The sequence below is a fragment of the Eptatretus burgeri genome, chromosome 1 (assembly GCF_056783735.1).
Source record: "Eptatretus burgeri isolate ZD-2024b chromosome 1, Ebu_testis_v1, whole genome shotgun sequence".
In the NCBI taxonomy this organism is placed as follows: domain Eukaryota; kingdom Metazoa; phylum Chordata; class Myxini; order Myxiniformes; family Myxinidae; genus Eptatretus; species Eptatretus burgeri.
This window is the reverse complement of record NC_140961.1, coordinates 59,294,463-59,319,462: the sequence shown is the minus strand read 5'-3', so window position 1 is coordinate 59,319,462 and position 25,000 is coordinate 59,294,463. Positions and strand designations below refer to the sequence as shown.

The 25,000-nt window shown below is 43.4% G+C and overlaps 1 protein-coding gene across 9 annotated transcripts in view; it reads right to left on the bottom strand.

Moving 5' to 3' along the window:
- The window catches only part of LOC147034570 (RNA binding protein fox-1 homolog 3-like), a 725,225-nt gene that overhangs the window by 444,934 nt on the left and 255,291 nt on the right, over positions 1-25,000 (bottom strand). For 7 of the 9 annotated variants that reach the window (XM_085885490.1, XM_085885455.1, XM_085885482.1 and 4 more), the window contains exon 2: positions 17,094-17,153. In XM_085885490.1, the coding sequence (XP_085741616.1) occupies positions 17,094-17,153 (60 nt within the window). Of the gene's footprint in view, positions 1-564; positions 896-17,093; positions 17,154-25,000 lie in introns of those variants that run through there. The other 2 variants (XM_085885464.1, XM_085885548.1) reach the window with 2 other exon arrangements.

Below are 25,000 nucleotides of genomic sequence, written 5' to 3'. Positions count from 1 at the left end.
CGAATCATTCACCCCAGTGCGGGACAGCCGAATATCGCATGACAATTGGGAATGTCGCTTGGACGTAGTTGTAGAGCAACGTATGGAGTCTCCTCTCCTGGCTCCTGATTGATTGTATTCACAACTATCTTTCCATCGCTGAAACGCGATTCGCGACTGGCTATGAAAGGACAGGATATCGAACAGAAATCTTTTTTTTTTGCTGCTGCGTAAGGCAGACAGACAGAGGAAAAGTTTGCAGCGTTGAGCGCACGAGTTGCACCTGCTCACCGAGAATTGCCGAAGCTTCAAATCCCTCTCCCCACCCTCTCTGCAAACAACCAATGCCCCCACCACCCCCAGTCCCCACCCCTACCCTTTCAATCACCCCCCTCACAGACCCATTGAAACCACAACAAAAATGGATGAGCAACAGCAAACTAAAGCAAACCTTTCAGCAAATACACCCGAGGTTACACAGCGTCCCGCTCCTGGAACTCAATGATGGGGACGCACCCGGTGCTGACATTAACATTTGCGCTTAATTCACATTCAACGTTGACATACGCGCATGACGATCCGCACCTGGCTTCCTGCAAGGCTGCTCCAGCGACAGGCTGCTCGCTGTCGGATGCTCCTCCGCTCCTCCGCTCGTGCTTTCCGAGGACCGTGGGCTGTCCGAAGGTGCAGCAGGATGGGTCTGCAATCCCTGCAGCTCCAATGGCGAGCAATGAGCGCAGTCCGAGACACCGAGGGAGGGGGCGAGAGCACCGCAGACCCAGCTCTTATTGTGAGAGGCCAAGCTCGAGGAGATCCTGAAAAATCCTCGGACCAGATGGCAACTGTGGTACCCGATGCATTATAATCAGCGGAACGCCCTCCACACCCCCTCAGCAATGCAATGAGTCGCACCGTCCCGAGTTCCCGATGAGAAAATCTTGGAGATGCGTGCAGAGATCCCTCTTCTTTCTATCGTACCCTCCCGTTTCTGCTCGACTCCCTCCCCTGCAAGAACGTGCTGCTCTCGCTTTTGTGACACTCCTCGGTCGTTGTCGTGAGCTGATGCTTGACCGCAGAGTCAGCCATCCGTGAGCTCTCCTTCCAGGCCAGCGTGACCTTCGCCAAACCTCCCCTCCTTTTCAAACTCCCCCTCTCCACTCCACCTGCCCCTCTCCCCCAAGACCAGCCAGATTGTCCTGGAGACCCCATTGCCACCCCCACCTCCCCTAATCTAGGGATACGTGTGAGCAGTGTCCCTTCCACGACTTTCCATAACTCAAACCCGTAAAGCAGAATCCAAACGCCCATATCATGACCAATACACTTTCAATGATCACCAGAAAGAGAAAATCGCAGCATCAGCTGATGTAACATCAGTGTTGCTTTCGATGACGTTCCAACGCTACATATACAAACAGTATATATATATATATATATATATATATATATATATATATATATATATATATATATATATATATATATATATATATATATATATCAAAAAAAACTTTGCACATGCTCATCGACATGCATCGTCTTAAGGAAATATATCTCTTTCCTTCATTAACTTTCAACCAGGGGTTGGAGAATACCATTGAATTTCTCGTTCACCTGGATTTCAGCAAAAAAACAATAATCTGCAACTGCAATAATGTTACGGACAAGCACTTCAAAACCAATTTAAAACGTTATCCTGGCCGTTTCTCATATTACCGATTGTAATTTCTCAAAAAATGCTTAAACCTCACCATTTATATGAAGCATTAAATGCAAATGAACGGGTCCTGCGCTTCGGTTTTCCTCGAGCGTACGCCTACGGAATGCACATCTCCCTGTCCACCACCATCGTCTGCAATAACCACTGCAACACCAATATCCCAGTGATACTCATCCTCTCTACAAGAGCCCCCACATCCTCATCCTTCTCGCCACGTGCCTTAAGTTTCCTCCCGCTCGTATCATCCTCCCCCAAACCTTCGTCTTCTTCGTCCCCTTCCTGTTTTACTGTGTCTTCAGTCCTTGCCCTCATCTGGAGTTATCTTAACACACAAAAGCATCACCGCCACAGGATCAAAGACAAAGGCAGTGAGGTATGAACGCCAAGAGCCTTGCTGCTTCAACTTGGAGAAACAAGGTCAAAATGCAACGTACACCTGTGACCTGTGCGGGGGGGAGGGGAAGGGGGCTATATACACCCTCAAAAACGAGATTCATATTTCACATTTACAGGAGCACACTGCATAGAAATGCGTCATTCCCAGAACTTTTTGCGAGCACATGTAAAGCCTCCATCGTTAAGGATTTACTTTATCTCATTGGGATATCTGTTGGAATACCCATGCTGACGATTGATAACAAAATGCACCACATATGCCATACTGAGCACCAAATCATATGAACTCACTCCAAACTAGAGGGGGAGCACTCGGTAGAGTGCAAAACCTCCGCCGCCAATACTGCTAGGTCACTCAAGTGAACCTGATATCCTATTCATTCAATTTGACGTCAACAGTGCTCACAGAGTTATAGTTTGCAACTTTCCCTTTTACTTTTAACTTTCACATACTCGATTCATTCATCGTAACTAGATTCCTTGAGACAGAAATTGATTTTACGTGGGTATATCCACCTGAAGTTACAAAATCAGCCGCAATTATAATTTTGGCATGTTTTTTTTTGTTGGAAATCACTAATAACATGTAGAAATGCAAAAAAAAAAAGAAATCGAAATTTTGTTGAAAAAAAAAGGTGCAAATTTTTTTTTTCTCTAACAATTTTTTTTTTTTGGGGGGGGGGGGTTGGAAATCACTTAAAACATGTAGAAATGCAAAAAAAAAAAATTCAAATATTTTTTTTAAAATGGCCGCCATAGTCCAAATTAAAAAATCAAAAAACCAAAATTTTGGAACAAGTCCAAAATCTAATGGCATGATCCTTGGACCATACCTAATCCCCCCACAAAGATTCGTCGAAATCCGTCGAGGAGTTTTTTTCTGTAATACTGTTCACAAACAAACAAACAAACAAACAAACAAACAAACAAACAGAAAGGGGTGAAAACAGTCACCTCCGATCTTCGATGGCGGAGGTTAATTACTTATACAAATCAGTTAAAAAAGAAAAAGTGCATTTTTATTTATTTATCTTTCCCCCCATCTCGAGGGACACTCGTATTTGAACCATGTTGATGCAAGATACTACTCGCTGAGTCTGGAGTATCTTATTCCAAAATGGTGCACTTCCTTGTACTTTCTTCCATACGTCCAACTTTCCTCTCGAATGATCGGTTCCCGCAATTGAAGGTTGACAAAAGAATATGTTGACCATCATTGGAAGTTTCAGGTAAAAGCCCTTCATCCAAGCCAAGTCAGTAAACCCTTGTTCCACATTACGTTGATAAAATCTCATTATTCAGTCGTGTCCGCTGATGAAGACTCAGGACACTAGCCTTGACAAAGTCTCGTACGTCTCTAAATTTGTAACAATGTCATATGCTGGAGCAGGAGGACCTGAAGTTCACACATCTTTGCCAATCTTCAATCGCTAAAATCTATTGTTTGAACTGTTTTCTGACAAAGACTGAGACTAGCCTTGACAAAGTTCACTACTCACCCCACCACCCCTCCCATCCCCGGCCTCCCCCGGCCCCACACCGTGCTTTATCAGGAACAGGCGTGAAACCCCGCTGTGGCCTCCAAAATCCATGGAGGCTTCGAAGATCGAGTCGAAAGGGCAATGCTCAAGAATAAACCTGAAGACGAAATAACAATGTATCCAACGAACATGTTCTAACATACAACAAAAATTAATCAAATTATCAGCAATATGCGGTAAATTGAAAGGCGTCAAAGGAGAGGGGGAAGGTTCAGAAGATAAGACATTCTCGCGGCCATTAACAACCACACCTCAGGAACGAATGCGAGAACGTGCCTCGCGTTGAACCAACATTGTTACACATTCCCATTTTACAAAGCACCGCCGCTTCACAACCAATGGGCAACCATTAAAAACAATCACACACTCCCCCAAGGCAGACGTGAGCCGGAGCAGACCCTGGCGTGTCATTGCTGCACAGTCGTCTGGAGGCGGCGGGCAAAAAAAAAAGAGAGAGAAATGGAACCTTTGCCGTACGTGATCCATAGACTCCTTACCGGGATACTGTCTCTCGTGCTGAGGGGCAATACACAGATCCGTGCTCCATTCGCAGCGGTTAAAAGCCTCACTGTTTATCATCAAACCACTCCACAACAACCTGTTAAATGTCCCACCAGTAGCAGGGAGTCTTGTGTGGACAGTCCATCGGCAGCAGACCACCTGCTGCTAAATTCCATCACGCCGGGTCCCAATCACGCCAGGTCCCAAATCCAAAATAAAACAAAACTTCTTCCTTTAAGAGACACTCGGGCCCTAGAAATCATTTGCAGCAATTATTTGAGGTTTGCCGTCGGCTTAGTTTGCATTTGCTGAAAGACCCGTCCTTGGACCCTTTTGATTGGACCTTTCCAGTGTGTGAGACACCTGATAATTTGCAGTAAGCGTTTATGGCATGAGTCTCCCCTCCGGTGGACGGTCAGGGCCACTGCACACATCGGGGTCACCTCTGTGGCCGTCCAGAAAGAAATGTCCAGACAACTCAAAAGCCCAGCTGCAATATGTAGGGGCGGAAGGGAACAACAATTGGCAAGATAAGGTCCAGCCTAAGGAATGAGATGCTGATGGGCTTCAAGCTGCATCCTAACAGTTTCAACAGCTCTTTGGCTGCTGCACCATTCGTTGTAAGCACATGATCTTTATAAATTTGTCCCATTAAATGCAGTGTCAGAAAGCCCGTGCCGCTTGGCAAAGACAACCCATTGATCACCAGATCTACTGAACAAGTTGGTGACGGCAATTGTACGTGAGATACAAAGAGCAGCACGTGGTTTCTTGGAAGAAAAAAAGAACGGCTTTCACAGCGCAACCATCCATTGTTACCCGAACAACAAGGCAGCCGGTTGTCCTTGTTGTTAACCTTGGTAAAGCTTTTCTTTAAATCATTCAAATCCGAACAACATCGTTCCCCGCAACTCCCCCGGTCCAGTGCTCGTCTTGCACAAGGTGCATATCACACATGCGAGAACCCTAAATGGTCATCGATCACGTTGTGACTGCCACATTGGCAGGTCATCTGCATCTCAGGGGACAAGGCGCCGCATACCGAGTGCCTGTCCTTGTAAAATACTGCCAGTGGGACCACAAAACGAAAGCTTCCTCAGCATAGTCATGGGTGGTTATGCATTCTGCTAGATGTGCTGCGAGGCAGGGTTGTAGTGGTGTTTTGGAGAATGTAACGGGAGTGGGGAGGTCAGAAGGAAGGTGGGCCCATCTCCTGCCGGCGAGGCGGCGCTCGGGCGCCTTTCATTTAACCTTCCACACTACAACCCATGACGGGTGCCCCCGACGTTTGTCATGTGGTGGGGATAAGCCAGTGAACCATAAACGAATCTGAAAAGCAAATAGATCAAAGGGGTGAATGATACATGGAGTGGTGATCAGCACACCGACACCTACAAGAGGACGTATAAAGCGGTCTTTGCAGACCACTATATAACTGTGTCAAATATAGCAGTGCAAGCAACCAGCAGCAGTCGATCTTCGTGTGAATGCACCATCAGGGTTTCACTGGACATACGCCAAGGCACCGTTTTGGGATACCTGGCACGGGGTGATGACCGTGACGTGCGCGGGTGGACAGGTGCAAGGAACGACGCACGCACGGTCGCAAATTAATCCATCACGTAACAACCGTTGTTTTTCAATTACCTCAAAAGGCAAACCCTCTTTTTTAATCAGCATACATAATCAAAAGCAATCTATTGCCTTGTCAGGACAACCCAAACCTCACGAAGCAGAGACGGATTAAACAACACTGCTATTTATTAGGGCGCGCGAGGACTGCCCAGATGATTTAGTACAGACGCCGCAAGGAGCTCGAGCGACCAAATAAGGGGGGACATGCCATTGTCAAAAAGTATAGGAAACCCAACTGCACCGAAGCCTTACGCACAATGTGCTTTGAGTGCTTTCCATCATGGTGCTGACATTAATCCCTCTGCTCACTATCCTTGTCCTTTTTGTAGGACTCTCTAATCACCTCCTTTCACTGCAACCATGTAGACCAGATCCGAGGGGCTTCAGACCTCATGTTCCAATGGAGTCCTGTTCAAGTTGCAGCTGGCAAGCGAGTAGAAGAGAAGCTCGAAAATGATAGCCTAACCAGTTGCCGTGGCCATTTTCATTGCAAACATTCCAGGCCTTTTAACAACTCCAGCAACGGACTGCAGGTGCTGGAGTCACTTGTGCGTGAAACCTAATCGAGAACGAGAGGTGCGGGTACAACGGGTGGGCACTGCCAAATGTTGGGACGTTAATGCCGCGACAGTTGGTGATGTTACAGTTCAAAGACGCAACGTTACGTTTTTGCTCCTAAAACTGTGCTCTCAATCCCACGCAAGGGTGCGCAGCACAAAAAGGATGTCCATTCACCTGCGCTTTCTCAGACCATTTTCGCTGCTGCCATGAAATACAAGAACAGTGCCCCCCACCCCCACCCCAACAGTCACCCCCAGTTATTTCTCAAGGAGGAATAACTCGAAAGTGCAATTACTGACAGCGGTGCCACCCTGAATGCTAATGGCGAAAAAAAAAAAAGGTCATCTTGCCTCCTTGTCCTTATCTATCTTTGGATATCTTTACTACCATGGCACCACTCAGATGTGCCTCCACTCAACCCCTGCATCCATAGTTATGGCTACCCATGTACCTCGCTCGGACTTGGCAAATGAAACGAGGAAAGAAAAAGGGGAGGGGAAGGGAAGGAGGAGATGGATAAATAGACAGATTTTTTAAAAGTTAGTTGAAGCCAAGTTTACCAAAGGAATAACCAGCTAAGAAACTGCAGGGTATGACGTGGTCACTTCTAGTCGAATGTGCGTGACACAGGATATCCACCGCAGGTTGCCTTGGAAGAAGGGTTTTTCATCGACTCGTCGACGATGAATATGTCATGGACTCCTCGAGACGACGTCACCTGCTAGAGGGAGGGAGACCGCCGCTCAGGACCCCTCACCACTTCCACACTCCTCACCCCCCTGACAAATTAAGGATGCCCTCCTCAGGCCCACACAGAGCACATCGATTGTCACATAACCCTCATTACGCCCTTATATTCGCGATGATTGGAGCCGGCTGCGTGACCGTGGATTGTCAAACGATTGATTAATGAATTATACCGGTGAAGGTGAAAATAAGAAAAGCAAATAAATAGGGGGCAGGGGGGGGCAAAAGTGGGGGTTGTAAAATCAGGAGAATAAACTGAAATTAATAAATAACATGGTTTTGCAAATAAATAGCATGTGGTTCAAGAGGGAACAAAATATGTTTATCGTTGTGGTTAGATGAGCTTTCTCGAAAGTGTGGTGGTTAGGACAGAAAATGACAGCAGGGGTTCTGGAACTGTGTGCGCACATGACGACGAGGGCGATAAGCAGCGTTTTCTCATTCGAATCACGGCGAGTGCACAATTGGAGGCAGCGGTGCATCCGTGGCCCGAGGGACATGGATAAGGGTGGGGAGGGGGAGGAGGGGAGGAGGGGGAGGAGGGGTATGACGACCATTCAGACTCACTCGTAGCCGCAAAGCACGAGACAAGACTCGTTCAGCGAGGCATCCGAGACACCTCGGGGGCTCCGAGGAGCATCGTTGGAAATCGCTCCGTGCCGAGAACTGGGGAATTAGCCCGGTTTATCCCAGCTCTGTAATTCCAACATGTTTTAACACTATCTCAGCTAAGAGCAACTAAGCAGAATTTCTTCTCGTGGTGCAGTGATAAAGTATTATTTTGATCGCTATCGAACAATAAATACATTCACATTCAATGGCTTATGAAAAAAAATCCCACTGCACAAATCAGCGTTGAAAGCGAATGAATGATTGTTCAATTTCCCATTTTTACAAGAAAACTTTACACACAAGAACTCATTCACATAACCTTGTCCCAGGGTCATGCCATATTATATATATATATATATATATATATATCTATATCTTACTTGCATCCATACTTCACGCACTAAACTTAGATATAAAGTAAGGATGTGCAAGATACCGTTTTAGGGATACTAGCATTGGCACTCCCGTCCTCAGGGGTTTGAGGTTGTGAGTAGGCGGGGGAGCCTGAGGGCGGGAGTGCCCATCTCAGCTTACCTTTTGTGGGCAAAGTGGTGATATTTCCACAAAGCGATACTTCCTTCTGAAACACAATGAACACTTGAAAAAAAAATGGGATATACTGCAACCAACCATGTTTGGCCTTGCTGTACCTACCATACTGCATAATGTTTTTGTGCTATAACATGGAAAAAATTATATAATTTTACACAAAGTGATGTGTTTGCTGGGGCACACGGTAGACACAAAAAAATTTTTGGGACATACTGTAATAATATTTTACCTTTCTGAACGTTATTGTGAAGACTTTGTGATGTAAAATGCCAGGTGATCAATTTTTAAGCTTTCATAGCACACATACACATCTACATATATATCTATATATATATATATATATATATATATATATATATATATATATATATATATATATATATATATATATCGACTCCTCCCATGTTCTTATAGCTGACGAAGCTGACGAAGCTGACGAAGCTGAATAAAGCAACCATAAAAGGCAACCCAAGGTAAGCCCTTTGCTGTTTAAAACCCTTTCCAGAGTTCCTCCACATCTGTAAAAACACTTACAAATAGTCCACACATGAGAATCCCAATGCTACACATCCCCTCAACTGCTGGACCAGTTTCATCACTTTTTGCGAATCATCAGCAACAGCACAGACAGAAATGTTTCCCAACAAGGCTCCCAAGCATGTATGAGGTGTGTTCAAAAAGTATCCAACCTTAATTTTTCGTGCGTAAACAAATGAAGCTAGGGAGGCGTGGTTCGGTGCACGTATGTAGGCGATCCTAATCCGTAAGCGTGAATATTTTCCCGCCTGCAAAAGCTGTCAGTCGCCGACAGACCGCCGATGAGTGAGGAAGTGTAAGTGAGCGCTGTCGGATTTTCGTTTTTGACAAAATGACGGAAAAACTTGAACAACACTACTGCATCAAATTTTGTGTAAAGCTTGGCGATTCCCATGTGGAAATGATCCGCAAGATTCAACAGGCCTTCGGGAACGAAGCAATGGACACCACACAGAAAAAAGAGTGGTACAACCGCTTCAAAGATGGTCGCACATCAGTGGAAAGTGAAGCACGTTCTGGTAGGCCCTGAACATCTCGAAATGAGATCGTCATTGACCAAGTGAGGACCCTGCTGATGCAGGATCGTCGAATCACGATCAGAGAACTTGCAGACGAGGCGGGCGTCAGCATTGGATCTGTTCATTCCATTGTGACTGAGGATTTGGGCTTAAGGAGAATCTCAGCGAAATTCGTGCCAAAGCTGCGAACGATCGAGCAGAAGCAACTCCGTTTGGAGATAGCACAGGACATGCTGGAGACTGTGAACAGCGATCCCAACTTCTTCAACACAGTGATCACTGGCGATGAGACCTGGGTTTATGGGTACGACCCAGAAACCAAGTTCCAGTCATCACAATGGAAGGATCCAACATCCCTGAGGTCAAAAAAAAGCAAGGAACGTCTGCAGCAATGTCAAAGTCATGCTGACCGTCTTCTTTGACTCCAGTGGTGTGGTTCATCACGAGTACGCACCACCCGGCACAACCATCACCAAAGAGTACTACCAAGAGGTACTGTGTCGCCTCCGTGACGCTGTGTGACGCAAACGGCCGGACCTGTGGGCAGCGGTCAATTGGCAGCTCCATCACGATAACACACCCGCCCATTCTTCACATTTGATACAGAGTTTCCTGGCCAAACACAACACTCCTGTGCTTCGTCAGGCTCCCTACTCTCCCGACATGGCTCCGTGTGACTTCTGGCTTTTCCCCAAGCTGAAAATGCCCCTGAAAGGGACCAGATTTCAGTCCAGAGAAGACATCATGCGGAATGCGACAGACCAGCTGCACACCATCCCAAAAGAGCCATTCCAACGCTGCTTCCGACAGTGGCAGAACCGTTGGGAGAAGTGTGTGGCAGCCCAAGGGGCTTACTTTGAAGGAGATTAGTGTAAGTTTGTTGTATCTGGATACGAGTATTTTTTTTATGAACAAAGGTCGGATACTTTTTGAACACACCTCGTACATGTAAACGCCAAAAGAGGCTTACCTTGAGTAGCCTTTCATGGTTGCTTTATGCAGCTTCTTTGGCGAGAAGAGCATGGGCATTAGTTGATTTATAAATATAATCCCAGCCACCTGGATTTAATTCATTGGGTGAGAGCTAATTGGTTATTAACTCCATTCACAAGTGAGAAATGTCTGTGGGTCTTTCTTTTTCATACATATATGTATACATACATACATATACATATATATATATATATATATATATATATATATATATATATATATATATATATATATATATATGCATGAGCCCCATTATAGTAAATGAGTGCTGAATTATGTGAAAATATATTATTTTTTTCAAAAAGACTAAATAGAACGTTTATTGTTTCCAGGCAACCATTGGAGGTAACCATAGGAACAAACAATGCAGATTATTGAACAATGATTGTCCAATGGAGTCGCTGTTCACAAATATTGGCACGATTGTGGCCAACAGCACATTGCAGTGAGGCCATTCAAACAGTTAAGATGTGGAGAAAGATGGCACCCTCCTCTCAACCTTGTAGATGGAGCCTCTGCAGTTCTTTGTTCAGTATGCCGAATATTTTTATTCAAAATTGCCCGCTATATCTACCATCATCCAGAAAGCCTTTGATGGAGACATTCAGCAAACTGACAAAATAATCAGGACCATGAAGGTTATACAGGAAAGGCGGACGAAGGTGGGGGAGTGAAGGGAATTCTTGCCCCATCTTTCATGATCAGGCATCTTGCAACATCTTACTCTATTAAAGTTAAATGAAGGTCGAAATTCGGAAATGGTGTGCTTGTTATCTGCAAACACAAGTTGAAGATTACAGTCCTCTTGGTGAGAAAGAAATCCATGGTGGAAGCAAAGCCATGTTTGATGAGAAAAATTATTTAAAAAAAATAAATAAATGAATCAGGTCACTTGATCATCTTGGGTTGTGACATTGAGTGTGTGCTGCCAACACCAACTCCACATTGATGAACATGGAAGCGTGGTCATGCAGCTGCTCTACCATTTGTCCATCTCATTAACGCTTCATGCTGGAACTATTCTGCGTTCTGCTGCATTGAAACGGGTCAATGGTGGTTGAAATGGGCTATGTTGTAATCATACGGTATTTATTAGTGGCTATGTGTTTATTAGTTATGCAGAAATAGAGGAATTGTTGACCCCCATCTTCTCTGTATGCCGCATACATTTGTGCTTTCCACTTCCCTCACCTTGCCCCCAATCTTCTTTCTCATCCCATTCTCCATTTCTTCTTCCCAAGACTTCAGCGCATCTGTAATAGATGGTTCCTACGCCACGCAGAATGCAATGTACTGAAATACAATTTACTAGCGTTATTAAAAGGACATCAAATATGAAGTACTTTCAAACAATTCTGAAGCATTTGGTGTCAGTGGAAGATGGTGGCTGGTGAAACAATTTGGGAAAGATAGGATTTCACTGATTAACAATGGGCAGCGAAATGGCAGACATTTTCACTGATTGACAAATGGCAGACATTCCTGGGGCAAGCATCAAGATGAGGTCAAAATTGCAAGGCTTTGAGAATTTTCAACTCATCATCTTCAAGTTCAAGTTGCGTCGTACGACTTACAAATAGGATATTTTCTTCTTTTTTTTTTTTCCTTTCAATGATTTTGAGAGAATAAGTCTGAATTTAACAACTCTCTCGGTTAAAAATTCGGCCTTCTATCACAGAACCGTTTTAAATGCCAACAATTCAGGTACAACAGGCAGCTTTGGTGCAATTTGTTGAAAGACACCTAGATGGTCCAAGAAGCAGGACCCACAGATGTTGAGACTTAAACTCGATGCCAGGTATCTCAATGATGAGCATGTTTATGTTGAGCTGACCATTGCCAATCAGTGACATCCTCTATTTCTTCCCATAGTCATCCACCATTCACCCCAGGCAAAAATCGTATAGTTCGAACTGCATACTCCCATACTCTCATATACTTCGGTCCTGGCACTTTGTCAACTTTAGAATCACTACAAGTTATGCTATTGTGGTTTATATACTGCAGTAATGATTGCCGGTAATTGAAGTGATTGAAGTTCTTAAAATTTTGTTCGAATCCGTCCACAACTTTTTGAGATATCCTGCTCACAGACGAATAAACAGACAGACAGACAGGGATGTGAAAATGTAACCTCCATTGACCTTTGGTGGCGGAGGTAATTACAGTAGTCTGCAGAGAATAACTGCTTCAAACTAGAAGGGCACACATACCTCTGCCGAGTTGATTAGTTTATGATTTGTATCCCACTGATAGACCGGATTTGGATTCGGACCTGAACTAAAACTTAAGTGCCTTTTTCTTGTTACCTAACCAACTCATCCACCAATCTTTGTCCGTATCCGTCCATAACTTTTTGAGATATCGTGCTACACGTCGTTTTGGCCCGATCACTCGATGATGAAAAATCACTTTAATAATTATCGGATTTTCACCAAAATCGAAGTTGTTCTTCCTTGTTACATACCCAACCTGCTCACCAAGTTCCGTCCAATTCCGTGCAAGCTTTTTGAGATATCTTGCAAGATGTCATTTTGGCCTGACTCTCTCAATGGTGAAAAATCATTTTTAAAATTCTCAGATCCAGATCCAGATCCAGATCTTCACCAAAATCTAAACATTTTGTCCTTGTTACATACCCAGGCACTCCACCAAATTTCAGCCAAATCCATCCACATATTTTTGAGACATCCTGTTCACAAACAAACAAACAAACAAACAAGAAAAGGATGTCGTGCAGAGCACGGTACTTGCAAAATCCACCCTCCTGTCCAAAGGTTGCCATGGATACATCAAGTTGTCGATTTCATTAAGAGTAAAATTCACAATCTTAATCAAAGCTCAGGTCAATCGGATAGAAACTGACAATTTTTCAGATGAAAATTGATGATTTTGGAAGTTTGACCTTGAGTTGATGTTTGACCTTTTGACCTCAAAATAGTTGGTTTCACAATCCAGTGATGCAATCTGCAAATATTGCTCAAATTTCAAATCAGATGAAAAACGACGATTTTAGAAATTTGACCTCAAGATGACCATTGACCTCAAAATCAATAAGCTACCTCCAAATAAGCAAAATCAATAATCAATACGACACAAAAAATTGTGGAGGTAGTCTCAGTTGAGACTACCTCCACAACTTGGTAAAGTTTCACGACGATCGGTTTGGAATGTAGGCGATAAACAGACAGATAAATAAACAGAATATCAAAATCAGGTCAGGACAGGTCAGGTATGGGAGCATGCGCCAGAGCAGCGCGTCACTGCGTCCACTTTCCGCCAGTACTCCAGGGGCCTCCGTCTGGCCATCCCCCAGGGTTATGCCTGGCCCATCCCCATCTCCTTGAGATGATGGTCAACCTGCTGCAACCACGAGGCATGTGGTCGGCCCATTGGCATCCTCCACTCATGAGGCTCCCTCGCTGAGAGGATCTGGTGAGCAGGATCAGCGTCAGGAAAACAAGCCAAATGTCCATACAGCCGCAACTGATACTCACGGACCATGCAGGTAACAAATCTCATCTGAGTCTCTCTCAGCAACCACTCGTTGGACACAAAATCCAACCAGCGATAGCCAAGGATTCTCCGAAGAGACCTAGTACCAAAGGAATTAAGTCTCAGTCTTAGATCCCTGGTTGGAGTCCAAGTCTCACATCCATAGAGCAAGACTGGAAGCACCAAGGACCTGAAGACTCGGACTTTCATCGTCACGCACAGGTACCGGCAGCGCCACACCCCATGATCCAGTGAATCCATGACTCCCCAGGCCCGACCCAGACGTTTCGACTGACCAATATACTTGAAAAGTCTTCGATTGTGCAAGTAACAAACAAACAGACAGACAGGCCTTCAGTGGCATAGGTAAGTAGAGTTAAAACCATAGTTGGAACTGTAGTAAAGTGATGTATTTTCAAAAGAATAAAATAAATAAATAAAATAAAGGGTTTGCCTGGCCCATCTTGTATTGACACTCAAATAGCTGTCATATTGTTGCATGAATCAAATAATTCCCTGAAGTGTGGACGATACTTCATAAAAACCATGTAATGAGAGGAAAGAGAGGAAATAACTGGTGCTTTTGGACCATTTGCTGCATCCTTTATGTTCTCTCCAGCAGAGGGACACATTGACACATCGTTTGGTGCAGGTCCCTCAAGTAGCCAGTGGTGCACCATTACCATCTAGTTAAATCTTCCTAATCTAAGAGGCTGCTGAGCCGATAAGCGGCCGATTAGGCCCAAATCTCAGTTTGCTGAGTGGGTCTCGGATAACAGTTACAGGCTTTGAACGGAAGCCAATGTGGAATCAGCTATGCTGCAGCAGAACACTGCCAATTACCAATGGACTTAAACATGGCTAAATGCAGCCCAATGAATGACAAATCAATGTTACAAAGGAAACGTCTCTCGCACTTCCCTTTCGTATCGATCATTTTATGGTGTAGCAATATACATGACACAGCTTCTGATGAAGTGCATTGTGATTACCAGTGTTATGTAGTCAAGGGCATGGGCCAGAGATTAAATCAATTCAACTGACCGCAGCACTACAAATGCATGGACTAGGAGAGGCAGATGAATCATCCTCCTCCTCCTCCCATCCTTAACTAAAAATTGTAAACACCAGCAACTGGGTTTCTACACCCACTCCCATCCAACTCAAGTAAATGATACTAATTCCCAGAAAGAAAATGCCCATTTATTCTTGGCACACTCATAAATGGTGGGGTAGAAGTGGAGAGTATGCGAAGACGAAGGGGGGGGGGGGGAGGATGGAGCATGAGCTTGTGTACAAGACCTCAGCCCTGGCAGCTGGCATCAACACCTGATGGCTGACATTTGTTTCTCCACACACCATTTCTCCTTCCTTCCCATTCTGTTCTGCTTCCCAAAAGCTTTCATTTGCCTCAACACTTAATTTATTTATTTCGGTCGTCATGGTCAACTGCTTTTGGCAAGCATTAAGAAGATGCAAAAAAGCAAGCCGAACAAACCTTGGATGGCAACAGAGAAATTATAAATATAAATGATGATTTTTAGAGCAAAAGACTACATCCCAAAGGAAATCCACTGGCAAGCACTCTCCCTTGATGCTTCCCATTTGTCTAGCATCTTGCAACATGATGAACTGCTGCAGGGATTACACAACAATTGTTTCCCTGACCCCATTTCTTAGCCATAACTAATCGATACTCTCAACGGTGTCAATTTCCCCGAAAAGTGATCGCAGCCCATTGGGACAAATCTGGGCATAAAGGCCCACAAGTATCAGGGTAGAGGCTGTAGCTGGGTTAGCTGTGTTTCAGAAGTAGAGAAAACCTCTCTTAGCCATGCAACGCTGGGTGAGATCATAAATCATCAGTTTGAGCCAGTAAAGTAAAGCCGTTCCCCCAACCATGCACGCATGGAAGAAATCCTCCGAGCAGAGATGCCTGAGCTTGATGTACTGAGGTTATAGTCATCAACTAGCTCGTTCCAGGTACATCCCTCCTCCTTGGATTAATTGGGAAACAGTATTGTTCTCAAAATTATCCCAGGCATAACGACGGAGTGATGTGCTTGGAAAATGGACGGAGAGAGCGTTGTGGAGGAGGAACAAGAAGGATCGCAAGTCTTTGCAAACGATGTCGCAGGCCATCCTCCAGTGAGCCATTTTCTTCAGCATTTATTTCGTGGGAAAAACATATACGAGCCTTCTGAGTTCCTCAGAAATCATCCCCGAGGAAAATCGCAGGAAAGAAAGTTGAGAGAGAAAAGGGTGCTTCTTACGGGCAATTGGCCGCAGCTCCGTGGCCTGGCGCGCGATTATGCCGCCTTTTGACCCGAGCCGTCAATATGCCTCGCTTGTCTCACACGTGCCATGCCCGAGGTTCCACATGGCAATCCGTTAATCATAAACACGGTACGTAACAGCCCTCCATCCTCAACCGTACAACGTGCAGCAATTATTGAAATACAATGGCTACTTCCCGATCAATGCATCAGTACGCTAAGAACTGGATTGAAAACAAAAATTTTAGGTTTGTCAACAATTGAATGACAAATAGACACATCGAACAATAAAGTAGAATGGCGTTCTCATTTCTGAAGCCATTCGTTGATGCCTTCCAAGTGATCTCCACTGCTGAATCGTGTGCCTGCCAAAATAAATTGGAACTTTTGTGCCCTTATTGGGAGCTGGTACTGAGAAAGGGCAACCCTGGCAGGTGGAGGCAGTGAGGTGGCTGGGGAAAGCCAAAGATTTTCACTTTGGCTCCAGTTTCGACAGCAGCGTCGGCTCAGCAAGCAGGCATATAAGCCTGCTCTGCCCCAGAGGCCCCAGGCAGTCCAGACATCAAGCCATAGGGTGGACTCAATGCGGCAGCAAACAGGAGGTGACGCATGGTGCACAGGCCGTTCGTCTTGGTGTCACTAACTAATGAATCCGGGCTCCTCTAAACAAAGGCGGAAGTGAACTGCCGATCAATGCCAATGCAATTAAAGCCACACGATACTTTCTTAATCTCAGTCCTTCATGTGTGCTCTGCCCTGTTGCCACCTATGTCCTGTCCATATTGGTTGTACTCTGTGAATTAAAAGTACTCCGGGCCATTTTTCAGCCCCAAGGAAATGCTGTACCTTAAAAATCACATCACCGTCGAGCAATGACAACAGCGACAAAACAGACTGTTCCTTAAAACACATATCCTGCCACCATTTGAGCAGTCATTCCATATGTAACGGTATACACTCTCCTCAATGACGTATGCAAATGGTGCAGAATTGTAAAGGATCAGGTGAACATTGCAAAGCAACAACTCACAATAAAACGTTTTACCTCAGTCCTGCAGTGTTCCACAGAGATAAAGTCCAAGAAACCACTCTGCAACAAAAAGGAGGATGGGTTGTGGAAGAAGAGAATATGAGATGATTAGCTTTTGGTGGAGATGATGATTTTCATTTGGGAGACAGTTTTAATAGGGATATATATATATATATATATATATATATATATATATATATATATATATATATATATATATATATATATATATATATATATATATATACACATATACATATATATATATATATATATATATATATATATATATATATATATATATATATATATATATATATATGTATGATATAGAAGGCATTTCCAACTGAGAGTATTTAAAAAATAAATTGAAATAAATAAGTAAATAGATCGACTCCGCTAATTTGAGCAATAAAGTGAGAGCAGACTCGGTCTCAGGAAACGTTTCGCCAGCTTCGCAGCGGCTTCTTCAGGCAAAATTGATGTCAAGCTTTCGTCTAATGTGCACGAGGAAGCTGGCGAAACGTTTCCTGATACCGGGTCTGCTCTTGCTTTTTTCCTCAAATTAGAGGACACAATCTATTTTTTATTATTATTAAATTTTGGGGTTTTTTTATTACTTTTAGTTGGAAGTGCCTTCTTCCTCTTTAAAAATGTATAATCCCAACCGCCCCAATTTTATACATGTATATATATATATATATATATATATATATATATATATATATATATATATATATATATATATATATATATATATATATATATATATATATACATACAAGCCGGTAGGCGGCGATGGGTCGCCGAGCATGGAAACTATAAGATATAGAGCAAAATGGATGTCATATAGTGGATAGGAAATGACCTTAAGATTATGAATATCAAATCTCATCCAGTTCCATCTACTGATAACTACTCGGTATCCATTTGAATGAAAAGTACCAAAAATGCGGTTTGAAATCGGAAATCTCCAAAGTTTGAGAGGGTGCTGTGGGTGAACAAAGATCTAAATCGAAAATCTGGCTTGATCCTTTGTGCACAATGTATTCCAGAGGATTAGTGTGAATTTTCATGATCATCCGACCATAACCCTAGGAGTAGTAGTATTTAGTGTGAAGGCACCTCCAGCTCTCGCATATTATTGATTTTTGCACTAATTAACCATTGACCCCTGACCTAAGCGAAATCGGTCAATATGTCCTGAGGCAAAGTTGTAGTACTCATTGAATACCATGAACCTACAAAGTTTTATTCGTATCGGCCCACGTTTACTACCAATTATGCTGACAAACGAACAAACATCCAAACAAACATCTCAACAAACAGACAGAATTATTGACAATAAGGGTCACCTATTTCGGCGACCCTATATATATATATATATATATATATACATATATATATATACACATATATATATATACATATATATATACATATATATATACATATATATATACATATATATATACATATATATATACATATATATATACATATATATATACATATATATATACATATATATATATATATATATATATACATATATATATATACACATATATATATATACATATATATATACATATATATATATACATATATATATATACATATATATATACATATATATATATATATATATATATATATATATATATATATATATATATATATATATATATATATATATATATACATATATATATATATATATATATATATATATATATATATATATATATATATATATATATACATATATATATATACATATATATATATACATATATATATATATATATATATATATATATATATATATATATATATATATACATATACATATATATATATATATATTTATATCTCTACACATTCAACTGAAGAAGCATGCTGACTCTGGCACTATGCTGATGTCATGTACATAAATTATATCATGTACATATACATGTACATGATGTCAGCATCGTGTCATTGAGTCAGCGTGCTTCTTTAGTTCAATTTCATGTCATGTTCCTGGCTGCAAACCTCTTGACTGGTAATCAGTAGGGCAGAGACAATGTGCTCACGTGACAGGCGATACGTGTTGTGCACTGTGATGGGACTCCATCTGTGCCCTGCTGCCTCATCAAGTTAGGAGGTTCGATTCAGATTACGCACGCATGCACACACTAGATCTCCGTTCCATCTCCTGAAACCCACCAACGTGTGGAGAGAGCAGCCAACAGTAACTTGCGCGCGCGCACGCGCACACACACACACACACACACACACACACACACACACACACACACACACACACACACACACACACACACACACACACACACACACACACACACACACACACACACACACACACACACACACACACACACACACACACACACACACACACACGTTGGAAGATTTGCAGCTCAGGATTCATATTGGTAAAAGGTAGCACTCTGAGCAGGAAAAAAAAAAATTCAAGATTGACGTTTCGAAAACAATCTAGTTCTCTTCATCAGAAGGATCAAGAGTGGTGTGGTGGTGACACCACCTTAAGTTCCATTTGGAACAATTCAGTGTCGTAGATTGCTCCACCTCCTCACCAATCACAGTGCTCCTTGCGTTCAAATTATTTGGCCACTTTTGTTGACGTAATTAATTGTGTAGCGCTTTGTATGACCGATGCAAGTCGACCTGTCAATGCACAAGTCAACCTCTCTCTCCCCCTTCCCCACCTCCCATTGTTGGCCCTCATAAGCGTGGAGCAGAAGCTCTTCCTCCTCCCTCTGGAGAGGAGCTTCTGCTCCATGCTGATGAGGGCCAGGTCGCCTGAAACACATGCCCATGTAGGTTCCCTCTCCAGGATGGACTGCTCTGTAAAATTGAGAATTAAATTATCTTCCCGGTGTTCGTTGCAGTACTATCCAACAGAGATGTAAGGGGCTGTAGCTCTGCTAAGCTCAGGCCTAATAAGTGGAGCTCATGCAACTGTTTTGCCAGAAAAGCCTTTTTTCAATTTAAATTGTTCCTGGCTGCTCCCAGAACTGTTTTGTGTACCAGACAGGTTAATATGTGGCAGGCATTTCCTGCTGGTAAGAATGCGTGCAGCCACAGCTGGTGCAGCACTTGCTTCAAATAGCTGGAACTTTATTGTCAAATCTCACACATACACACGCACACGCACGCACACACAGACACACACATACACAGACACACACACACACAAACACACGCACGCACACACACACACACACACACACACACACAGACACACACACACACACACACACGCCCGCGCACACACACACACGCGCACACACACACACGCAGACGCACGCGCACGCACACACACCCACACAGACACACACGCACACACAGACACACACACACACAGACACTCACACACTCACACACACACACACACACACACACACACACACACACACACACGCACACACAGACACACACACACACACACACACACACACACACACGCACGCACACGCACACGGGATACTTTAGAGACCTGGGGCAAGAGCATTTAAAACACACGTTATCTACCAAGCAAAGTTCTGCCTGCACGCATGAATGCTCGTACATGCAGCGAGATTTGCACCCCTCCGGTCGGCTCACTCCGAATGATTCGTACATGCTATAGTCCCCTCAACAGAGAGGGAAGGGTGGGGGCAGGGGGAGGGGTGGGAGAAAAAGACAAGGGGTGGAGAAAGAGGGGGGAAGAGGAAAGGGAGGGGGGTGAGAGGGGAGAGGTCGGAAAGAGAGAGAGGGATAGGGGTTGGAAAGAGTGGGATAGGGGTCGAAAAAAGAGAGAGGGATAGGGGTCGGAAAGAGGGGGGTAGGGTTGGGAGGGAGAGAGAGGGGTGGGATAAGGGTGAGAGAGGCAGATGGGTGAGAGAGAGAGGAGGGGGAAAAGAGGGAGAAGGGTGGGGGAGGTAGAAGAGTGAGGGATTCCGGCAGATGTGGCGCCCAGTTTAACATACATCCGAAAGACGGCACACACATTGATGAATCGCCCTGCCTGTGAAACACCAGGATGACAGTTTATAGCTGGTTCCGGATTCAAATGCAGGCTACACAGACTGAGCATGCATACCTCTAGGTTTTCCTGCCATGATGTGGTGATTCATGACTTCATAACTGAAAACATTTTTTTCTCATTGTGATAAAATAATTTATTTTGCCTTCCCACCTCTGGTATATAACAGTGGTATCGCCATTGATTGAAACTTGAAGAACGCCCTCCAAGTGGTTTCACCAAGCAAATCATAAAACGGCCATTGGAGAAACTTTTCAAAACGAAACGTTCAATTTATTTGTATTTATCTATGCCAAAATGACAGATCGTATAATGGAAGAACAAAAGGGGAAACTTCGTGGAAAATAAAATTTCGCATTTTCAGCGAGCCAGCTACCACCTGTTGCATCGGAAAACAACACGTAGCCAAAGCAGGTGAGTGGCCTTGACCTTTGTTCAAGTCGATCAATATAAAGTATTCAGTGACGGTGCGAATATTTTAGAGTGCTTGCTAACTTGCTTAAGCACTCAAGGAAGCACTCCAACAAAACAGGTGATAAGAAACGGCACACTTGGCATGCGATTTGCAATTACTGAACCATAGCATGAAACATACACCTCCCAGAGACACCCGAAATGTCAAATATGTTTGAATTGGACAAATTAATTAACACTGTTTTTTAAGAGTCAGAACTGCTTCGAAGTTCGATTCTGGAGCTTCAATTTGGTGATTCAGCTTAGTTTAAGAGATTCTCGAGGTTATCGCATGTGTGGAAATGAAACAAAGCAATGAACACTGGCATCTCCGGGCGTTTATAAGCATTGCAATGTACACAGCGATTTGTAGATATGATGAACAGGCATTCGATAATGAGTGAGGAAAGTGAAAACAACTTTATCATTAAAAAATTGTTGTGGCCTGTTCCAAGTCACGGCATGGTTGTGCAGGCCAAAAAAAAACATGGTGGCTTCAGACCCCATCGAGAGTGAGGTGGCTGAGGATGCACCTGATAAAGTACATAATTAAATAAAGCCATTAATTTTCTTCGAAAGGAGTGTTTTAATGAATGCAAACACTCACTTTTCAATCATGCACTTCCTTGGAGTTCCCTTAGTAAATATGCAAAGTTTCAGGCTGCTAAGTTTTATGGTTTTGGAGTTATGGAGGAGATACAAGCACACGACCATTTATTAGTATACATATGTATGTACGTGTGTATGTATGTATCCCATGAAAGGGTGATGTTTATGAAGGTGGAAATGATGAGGAGCATTATTTCGAGGAGATGATGGTGTACGGAATCTAAAGGGTGACGTAAATTGTAAGGAGAGAGGATTTGTAGGAACAGGTACCAAAACACAGCGGTTTTGAATTTTGAATGTGAGTTTTGTTAAGAAAACATGACGTGCGATCATGCTTATGCCACAGTGTGCCAAGGATGAGTCCCTCACTGGTCACCCCCTTCCAGTAAGATGTGCTGCTCTCTCCTGAGAAGCTGAAGCCAGGGCTCCCCTTAAATACCTTTTGAATTAGATGCCCTTGGCCAAGGAAAAAGGAATCCAATTAGAGGAATCAAAATGATGCTGTCTGGCTGCATTAGAGTGCACACGCGTTCTGACGTCCTTCGACGCACGCTCAAAACACGCGGACAGGCCAAGGCTGCATATGATGTACGATTCAATTTCTGCAAATCCCTGTTCTATTGTGCTTGCACGCAAACCCAATCCTTAGTACGGCTTTATGATAAATTCCAAGAGCAACTTTAAGATTACACAAAAAAAAAAGCGGCATTAAACGGTGGCAGGTCAAAAGGAGTTATGTTTGCAGCTTATTGGTCACAAATAGTCGAGACTTACAAAGAAATTTGTTTCCCAGGGGTTGCCCAGCACAACATGGGGGTCAAAGGGGGGCAAAACTTAACTCCAGATAAAGCACTCCACAAAGGGCTGGCAAAGCTTATCCCAAGAACTCGCATTACTCTTATTAATTATTTGTGCAAACCATCTATCTGCGCCTTTCTGCATTGAGAAAAATGCGTTGATAACGTTTAAAGAAGACGACAACAACAACAACAACAACAACAACAACAACAACAACACTGGTGAAAAGCGAGAGTGCAGTGCCCCACACTGGGTGTTTTATCATTTTTTTTTCCTAACCCTGAACGTGAACACCTACACAAGAATTACGTGAGCAAAGAATTACATCACAAAACACATCAAATCTCTGCACATCATTAAAATAAAAACAAGTAGTTTGCCTGGCAGTTGGGGAGATAAACCAATGTGTTACAGTAAGACACCACAATGCACTACTTTGACGCTAATAATATGCATGATATGAGGATATATGATGTGGACAAATTTAATATTGCTTTGATTCTTTATGAACCTTATACATGGAGCAATCTGAAGAGTGTGGTGAGGAGGAGGAGGAGGAGGATGAGAGGAGATTGGGACCATACTCTGTGCAGAGTGTTGGTGCTGCTTAAGCAGTCTCCTTGGCAATTGGGCGCAATCCTGGACGTGTTGCCACTCTGACGCGGTATACCAGCATGCTGGCACTCATTTTGTCGACCTCGGAAGGATGACAGGTCGAGTTAACCCCACCTGGTATTAATTCAACAGCTAAGTGGGATTTGAACTCAGGACTTTAGGATCCATAGTCCACCACCCTAACCATTAAGCCAACACCAGAGATATGGTGAGGGGGAGGAGGTATTATTCTGAGGAATTCCATTACTTCCCTCCTCCTTCCAAAGCCATTCACCTCTTTTTAGTAACCACTCCCTATAAACTTCCTCATTGTCATACTGCCATTCCAAGGACCTGCAATCACGACCCGACATGGCCACTGAAGGACGGTGAATCTAGATGCACGAGACACCCAATGGAGCGAATCAATGATGTAAATGTTGATCAGATGTGAATGTCAAATGGGCTCAGGTTTGGTTTTGACCGCAAACAAATGTTAAATGTGTGACATTATATAAGAGTCAATGAAGAGACCTTTTAAAAAAACAATATATTGGGGCAGGAGTCACAAACATTGGATGTCAATGAACAAACACTTTGAGAAATTAAGGCAAGGGCACACATTGATTGTGCATGCACGTCTTTCGTTGCTCGCTCTCGAAGGATGTGCTATCACCGCATTGCAAGAAAGCAAGCTCACCAGTACACATCAACTTGGCCATTCAGGGCCTTCCGTAACTCTGTGGACCAATCCATTCGTAATGTCCAAGAAATAGATATTCGCAAGGGCCGGTGTTCGATTACAACCTTCAGAAAGATGTTTGTGGCATGAGGCCACGAAGCTAAGCCAAGTGAAGACACGCCCGTTAAAAACTTGATTAGATCCTCAAACTGGCATGGGTTGGTGGAAGGAATTACACTTGAGCACGATGCCTTCGGTGACAAAGAGACCCTTCACTTTTATGATGACAAATGGCCTCCATCGGTAGAGAACTGCATAACAAAAGGTGGTGAGAAGTCACAAAACAAAAAATCATGAAAAGCAAGATTTTTGAGGCCCAAAATAATGCTTTTTCATTCGCAAAATGATTGTTTGCTGGTTTATTTGTTTAATAATCAGGCAACGTGATCACTCGGGTAGAGACAGACTGAGACAGAGAAATGATTCAGCGAAATACATGATCCGCCTGCTGGGCGTCTGTACTTGAGGCACATCCGAGCGAAGCGCAGTCCCTCGTCCTCCGTTACAATGCTGATTGCAAAACGTCGTAACTTACACAAAATGTACCCCATTCCAGAATCAATCCCTAGCAGATGTCACGAGACACAGCATTTGAACCATGATCTCAACAACAAAAGGACAATGTTTTTAAGAGTTGAAAACTAAGACAGAGAATTA